The sequence below is a fragment of the Heptranchias perlo genome, unplaced genomic scaffold (genome assembly GCF_035084215.1).
Source record: "Heptranchias perlo isolate sHepPer1 unplaced genomic scaffold, sHepPer1.hap1 HAP1_SCAFFOLD_1663, whole genome shotgun sequence".
In the NCBI taxonomy this organism is placed as follows: Eukaryota; Metazoa; Chordata; class Chondrichthyes; order Hexanchiformes; family Hexanchidae; genus Heptranchias; species Heptranchias perlo.
This window is the reverse complement of record NW_027138929.1, coordinates 1,821-10,000: the sequence shown is the minus strand read 5'-3', so window position 1 is coordinate 10,000 and position 8,180 is coordinate 1,821. Positions and strand designations below refer to the sequence as shown.

General features: G+C 51.5%; 1 protein-coding gene across 1 annotated transcript in view; it reads right to left on the bottom strand.

Annotated features, from left to right (window-relative positions):
* The window catches only part of LOC137309479 (NF-kappa-B inhibitor zeta-like), a gene marked incomplete at its 5' end in the record, with an annotated part of 24,770 nt that extends 17,029 nt beyond the window's left edge, over positions 1-7,741 (bottom strand). Inside the window, 4 exons of the mRNA XM_067977677.1 lie at positions 1-172; positions 3,666-3,919; positions 6,475-6,505; positions 7,647-7,741. The exon at positions 1-172 is cut by the window's left edge and continues 70 nt beyond it. Coding sequence (XP_067833778.1) covers positions 1-172; positions 3,666-3,919; positions 6,475-6,505; positions 7,647-7,741 — 552 coding nt within the window. The remainder of the gene's footprint in view (positions 173-3,665; positions 3,920-6,474; positions 6,506-7,646) is intronic.
* Between the last annotated feature and the right edge of the window lie 439 nt (positions 7,742-8,180).

Sequence of the window (8,180 nt, the reverse complement as noted above, 5' to 3'; positions counted from 1 at the left end):
CCAGTTGTGAGGGTATTATGGGCTGTGGGGTGGGGGTGGAGTTGTGGTATGGGGTTGGCTGGACCTCTTGCTGGGCACAGGCTGGGCCTGAGCCGGCTCCCGACAATGGCCAGTGCTGGACATCGGTCTGAGGGGCCTCGAACAGGCTTGGACCTGAGCCTGGCCTCATCGCCTGGAGTGAACAAACAGAACCAGGTTAGACTTGGTCCAGAGATTTCTGACCTCAGTCCACACTCACAGGTTAGGAAGAAAGATATTTACAGGAACTGACTGAAGTCCAATCCCATCCTTTATTTATAGATCACCCCACTGTCCCACCGTCTCCCCAAACCCCCCATCCCCCGACCCACCATCTCCCCAAATCCCCCATCCCCCGACCCACCATCTCCCCAAATCCCCCATCCCCCGACCCACCGTCTCCCCAAATCCCCCATCCCCCGACCCACCGTCTCCCCAAATCCCCCATCCCCCGACCCACCTTCTCCCCAAATCCCCCATCCCCCGACCCACCGTCTCCCCAAATCCCCCATCCCCCGACCCACCATCTCCCCAAATCCCCCATCCCCCGACCCACCGTCTCCCCAAATCCCCCATCCCCCGACCCACCATCTCCCCAAATCCCCCATCCCCCGACCCACCGTCTCCCCAAATCCCCCATCCCCCGACCCACCATCTCCCCAAATCCCCCATCCCCCGACCCACCGTCTCCCCAAATCCCCCATCCCCCGACCCACCATCTCCCCAAATCCCCCATCCCCCGACCCACCCTCCCACCATCTCCCCCATCCCCCGACCCACCGTCTCCCCAAATCCCCCATCCCCCGACCCACCCTCCCACCATCTCCCCCATCCCCCGACCCACCGTCTCCCCAAATCCCCCATCCCCCGACCCACCATCTCCCCAAATCCCCCATCCCCCGACCCACCATCTCCCCAAATCCCCCATCCCCCGACCCACCGTCTCCCCAAATCCCCCATCCCACCCTCCCACCGTCTCCCCAAATCCCCCATCCCCCGACCCACCGTCTCCCCAAATCCCCCACCCCACCCTCCCACCTTCTCCCCAAATCCCCCACCCCACTGTCCCACCTTTTCCCTGAATCCCCTAACCCCATCATCCCATGGAACAGGAGGAGGCCATTCAGCCCCTCAAGCCTGTTCCGCCGTTCAATAAGATCTGTATCTTAACCCCATTTACCCGCCTTGGTTCTGTAACCCTTAATCCCCTCACCCAACAAAAATCCATCAATCTCAGTTTTGAAATTTCCAATTGACCCCCGGCCTCAGCAGCTTTTTGGGGGAGAGAGTTCCAGATTCCCACTCCCCTTTGTGTGAGGAAGTGCTTCCCGACATCACCCCTGAACGGCCTGGCTCTAATTTTAAGGTTCTGCCCCCTTGTTCTGGACTCCCCCCACCAGAGGAAATAGTTTCTCTATATCGACCCTATCGAATCCTTTAATCATCTCAAACCCCTCGATTAGATCACCCCTTAATCTTCTACACTCGAGGGAATTCAAGCCCAGACCATCTCCAGTCTTTGGTGATAAAATTCCCCCAACTCCCTTTCCTTACTCACGACTCCCTCGGGTTTACCTCGAGTCCCCTGGGGTTTGAGCCCTTCCCACAGGGAATAATTTACCCCCATTGACTTGGTCAAATTCGTGTCAGTCTTGGAATCTTTAATTATTTCACCTGAAAATCTCTTTTCAAAAGAGAACCAACCTGAATTCTACAATCTTTCGTCAGCAAGTTAACTGCTGATACCGGGTGTGACCTTCTCCTTGTGACTGGGGACCAGAGCTCCAGGAGCGAGACCTTGGCCATTGCTCTGATCAGACTGGGTCTCTCTGCTCAGTACCACATGGGTTGGAGCATTCATCGAGGGAGAGGCCTTACAAAAACAACAACTCCCATTTATCCAGCACCTTTAACGCAGTAAAACGTCCCAAGGCGCTTCACAGGAGCGTAAATCAGACAGAATTTGAGACCGAGCCATATGAGGAGATATTAGGACAGGTGACCAAAAGCTTGGTCAAAGAGGGAGGTTTTAAGGAGCGTCTTAAAGGAGGAGGGAGAGAGGGGGAGAGGTTTAGGGAGGGAATTCCAGAGCTCAGGGCCCAGGCAGCTGAAGGCACGGCCGCCAATGGTGGAGCGATGGAAATCGGGGGATGGACAAGAGGCCAGAATTGGAGGAACGCAGAGATCTCGGAGGGTTGGAGGGGCTGGAGGAGGTTACAGAGATAGGGAGGGGGGTGAGGGCCATGGAGGGATTTGAACACGAGGATGAGAATTTTTAAATCAAGGCATCGCTGGACCGGGAGCCGATGTAGGTCAGCGAGCACAGGGGGTGATGGGAGAACGGGACTCGGTGCAAGTCTTAAAACCAATGGCCAAGTCTTCCCCTCCTCTATCGCAGCTCTGACCACAGAGAATCGTACTGACAGTTAAAAGTACACTTTAACCCAGGTCATCCTGGTGGACAGGGGTCAACCCTCAAATTCACAAACTCCAAGGCCGGGGGGAAACTCAACGCCCCCACACCCCCAAACCCCCAAACCCCCGCACCCAGACACCCCCACAGCTCGAGAGGGAAGATCACAGCTAAGGTCACAGTGTGGAAAGGTCACGGTGTGGAAAGGTCACATTGGGCTGAGGTCAGGCCTCTCTTGGGCGATGACAGCTTCAGCTGATGGTAAAGATGACACCACACAGGAGAGCTGGAGGTCGGAGGGCGGAGACGGAATATTGGAGACCGGAGAAAGGAGATCGGAGGCCGGGGACCGGAGATCGGAGGCTGGAGGCCGGGGTTCGGAGGCTGGAGATTGGAGATCAGAGGCCGGAGGCTGGAGACTGGAGACTGGAGATTGGAGATTGGAGATTGGAGATTGGAGGCTGGAGGCTGGAGACTGGAGATTGGAGATTGGAGATTGGAGATTGGAGGCTGGAGATTGGAGATTGGAGATCAGAGGCCGGAGGCTGGAGACTGGAGATTGGAGGCTGGAGATTGGAGATTGGAGATTGGAGATTGGAGATTGGAGATTGGAGATTGGAGGCTGGAGATTGGAGATTGGAGATTGGAGATTGGAGATTGGAGATTGGAGATTGGAGATTGGAGGCTGGAGGCTGGAGATTGGAGATTGGAGATTGGAGATTGGAGGCTGGAGATTGGAGGCTGGAGATTGGAGGCTGGAGGCTGGAGATTGGAGATTGGAGATTGGAGATTGGAGATTGGAGGCTGGAGATTGGAGGCTGCAGATTGGAGGCTGCAGATTGGAGATTGGAGATTGGAGATTGGAGATTGGAGATTGGAGGGTGGAGATTGGAGATTGGAGGCTGGAGATTGGAGGCTGGAGGCTGGAGATTGGAGATTGGAGATTGGAGATTGGAGATTGGAGATTGGAGATTGGAGGCTGGAGGCCAAAAGCTGGGCGTACGAGAGTGAAAAGACCAAAAGGTGTATCTGCAGCCAAGAGCAGTGAGTCAACTGACGTACCGGCTCACACTCTGACCCTCGACCCCTCACCTGGTGCCCTGCTCCCTGACTCTCGACCCCTCACCAGGTGCCCTGCTCCCTGACTCTTGACCCCTGACCTGGTGCCCTGCTCTCTGAGCCTCGTGATTTTGCAATTACATTAGAATGATTTTGAAATGATGAAGGAACTCACCAGGAAGGAGGGGAGGTGTTGATGGGGATATGGGGCCGCAGGCTCACTGCATGGGGCAGCGAATCCATATGACTGGTACATACTTGTAGTGTTGAAGGGACTGACATGGTCACTGGGCGTGAACTCGTTCGGTAGCCCATAGCAACATGACTCAGGGGATATTATGGACTGGGACACATCAGTGTGCCAGGAGGGGTAAGTTGGATGGTAAATGGGACCTGCAACATCCCCCGTGTCCGAAAAATTAAACCGATCTGCAACACAAAGAAAGGAAGTGGATTAATGTTCAGAGACTGGAATATACAGAATAACAGATACCCGGGAGTGAGTTACAGACTGGAATCTAATCGAGGGGTTCAGGGGGTTTATATATAGAATAACAGATACCCGGGAGTGAGTTACAGACTGGAATCTAATCGAGGGGTTCGGGGGGTTTATATATAGAATAACAGATACCCGGGAGAGAGTTACAGACTGGAATCTAATCGAGGGGTTCGGGGGGGTTTATATATAGAATAACAGATACCCGGGAGTGAGTTACAGACTGGAATCTAATCGAGGGGTTCGGGGGGGTTTATATATAGAATAACAGATACCCGGGAGTGAGTTACAGGCTGGAATCTAATCGAGGGGTTCGGGGGGTTTATATACAGAATAACAGATACCCGGGAGTGAGTTACAGACTGGAATCTAATCAAGGGGTTCGGTGGGTTTATATATAGAATAACAGATACCCGGGAGTGAGTTACAGACTGGAATCTAATCAAGGGGTTCGGTGGGTTTATATATAGAATAACAGATACCCGGGAGTGAGTTACAGACTGGAATCTAATCGAGGGGTTCGGTGGGTTTATATATAGAATAACAGATACCCGGGAGTGAGTTACAGACTGGAATCTAATCGAGGGGTTCGGGGGGTTTATATATAGAATAACAGATACCCGGGAGTGAGTTACAGGCTGGAATCTAATCGAGGGGTTCGGGGGGTTTATATATAGAATAACAGATACCCGGGAGTGAGTTACAGACTGGAATCTAATCGAGGGGTTCGGGGGGGTTTATATACAGAATAACAGATACCCGGGAGTGAGTTACAGACTGGAATCTAATCGAGGGGTTCGGGGGGTTTATATATAGAATAACAGATACCCGGGAGTGAGTTACAGACTGGAATCTAATCGAGGGGTTCGGGGGGTTTATATATAGAATAACAGATACCCGGGAGTGAGTTACAGGCTGGAATCTAATCGAGGGGTTCGGGGGGTTTATATATAGAATAACAGATACCCGGGAGTGAGTTACAGGCCGGAATCTAATCGAGGGGTTCGGGGGGTTTATATACAGAATAACAGATACCCGGGAGTGAGTTACGGGCTGGAATCTAATCGAGGGGTTCGGGGGGTTTATATATAGAACAACAGATACCCGGGAGTGAGTTACAGGCTGGAATCTAATCGAGGGGTTTGGGGGGGTTTATATATAGAATAACAGATACCCGGGAGTGAGTTACAGACTGGAATCTAATCGAGGGGTTCGGGGGGTTTATATACAGAATAACAGATACCCGGGAGTGAGTCACAGACTGGAATCTAATCGAGCGGTTCGGGGGGTTTATATATAGAATAACAGATACCCGGGAGTGAGTTACAGGCTGGAATCTAATCGAGGGGTTCGGGGGGTTTATATATAGAATAACAGATACCCGGGAGTGAGTTACAGGCTGGAATCTAATCGAGGGGTTCGGGGGGTTTATATATAGAATAACAGGTACCCGGGAGTGAGTTACAGACTGGAATCTAATCGAGGGGTTCGGGGGGGTTTTCTTTCAAATAACAGATACCCGGGAGTGAGTTACAGACTGTGAATCTAATCGAGGGGTTCGGGGGGCTTTATATATAGAATAACAGATACCCGGGAGTGAGTTACAGGCTGGAATCTAATCAAGGGGTTCGGGGGGTTTATATATTGAATAACAGATACCCGGGAGTGAGTTACAGGCTGGAATCTAATCGAGCGGTTCGGGGGGTTTATATATAGAATAACAGATACCCGGGAGTGAGTTATAGACTCGAATCTAATCGAGGGGTTCGGGGGGTTTATATATAGAATAACAGATACCCGAGAGTGAGTTACATGCTGGAATCTAATCGAGGGGTCCGGGGGAGTTTATATATAGAATAACAGATACCCGGGAGTGAGTTACAGACTCGAATCTAATCGAGGGGTTCGGGGTTGGTTTATATATAGAATAACAGATACCCGGGAGTGAGTTACAGGCTGGAATCTAATCGAGGGGTTCGGGGGGTTTATATATAGAATAACAGATACCCGGGAGTGAGTTACAGACTGGAATCTAATCGAGGGGTTCGGGGGGTTTATATATAGAATAACAGATACCCGAGAGTGAGTTACATGCTGGAATCTAATCGAGGGGTTCGGGGGGGTTTATATACAGAATAACAGATACCCGGGAGTGAGTTACAGACTCGAATCTAATCGAGGGGTTCGGGGTTGGTTTATATATAGAATAACAGATACCCGGGAGTGAGTTACAGACTGGAATATAATCGAGGGGTTCGGGGGGTTTATATATAGAATAACAGATACCCGGGAGTGAGTTACAGGCTGGAATCTAATCGAGGGGTTCGGGGGGTTTATATATAGAATAACAGATACCCGGGAGTGAGTTACAGACTGGAATCTAATCGAGGGGTTCGGGGGGTTTATATACAGAATAACAGATACCCGGGAGTGAGTTACAGGCTGGAATCTAATCGAGGGGTTCGGGGCGGGTGATAGTAACACTTACCTGTCTGGTGGGAAGGGCCTTTTGGTGATGCCTGGAAATATAACAATAAATGAATAAATTGATTGAGCATGGTAAACACGGACAATGCTAATCTTTAGTTCAGGTGACTCACCCAACCATCTCTTTCCCTCAGTCTCACTTTCCTGCGACAATCTGAATCCCAAACTTGGTTTTATTGACTCCAACTCTCCAACTTCCCTCTTCCACTCTCGTCTTTCCAACCTCACCTGGTGCTCTGCTCCCTGACCCTCGACCCCTCACCTGGTGCTCTGCTCCCTGACCCTCGACCCCTCATTTGGTGCCCTGCTCCCTGACCCTCGACCCCTCACCTGGTGCCCTGCTCCCTGACCCTCAACCCCTCACCTGGAGGCTCAATGATGAGTTTTAAAAGGGTTTTATGGAGGAGCAGCGAGGGCTGGTCAGGATATTGGGGACCTGCAGCTCAGCATTTTTCGGATTTTCTCTGGAATGCCAGAATCTGCCCTCGTCATTCCTCTGATCTGTAAACACCACATCCCTCATATGGCACAGGTCTGCTGGGACTTCTCTGCTCTTTGCTCTCTGCTAACTCCAGCCCACTGCCGATGAGCTATTCCTTCCTGTGGGTGTGAATCACAGGAGCTTCCTTGATTGAGGACATAATGAACCCCTGTGGATAAAAGGGAACAGATCTCTCCCTCACTGTACATATTCCCAATGGACCAAACCCCTTCCCATTCACTCCCGCTGTACACAATCCCAATGGACCAAACCCCTTCCCATTCACTCCCGCTGTACACAATCCCAATGGACCAAACCCCTTCCCATTCACTCCCACCATACACAATCCCAATGGACCAAACCCCTTCCCATTCACCCCCACTGGACACAATCCCAATGGACCAAACCCCTTCCCATTCACTCCCACTGTACACAATCCCAATGGACCAAACCCCTTCCCATTCACTCCCACTGTACACAATCCCAATGGACCAAACCCCTTCCCATTCACCCCCACTGGACACAATCCCAATGGACCAAACCCCTTCCCATTCACCCCCACTGGACACAATCCCAATGGACCAAACCCCTTCCCATTCACTCCCGCTGTACACATTCCCAATGGACCAAACCCCTTTCCATTCACTCCAATAAACCATAGAGCGCAGACATTCTATAATGGCGGCACTCACCGCAGCGCTCGAGTTCCCTCCACATCTCCTCTGCTGTTCGAGCAGTTCCCTCACGGTGGGTCGAGTGTTTTGCTGATGTGGCTTCTCTTTTGGAGCTTTGAGAGGAAACGAATGTAAGAAAGCAGCAGACAACAAATGAAGCGTCCAACCCTAATCCTGACCCTAACCCTAACCCTAATCCAAACCCTAACCCTAACCCTAATCCAAACCCTAACCCTAACCCTAACCCTAATCCTGACCCTAACCCTAACCCTAATCCTGACCCTAACCCTAACCCTAATCCTGACCCTAACCCTAACCCTAATCCTGACCCTAACCCTAACCCTAACCCTAACCCTAATCCTGACCCTAACCCTAACCCTAATCCTGACCCTAATCCTAACCCTAATCCTGACCCTAACCCTGACCCTAATCCTGACACTTACCCTAATCCTGACCCTAACCCTGATCCTAATCCTGACCCTTACCCTAATCCTAACCCTAACCCTAACCCTAATCCTGACCCTAACCCTGACCCTAATCCTGACCCTTACC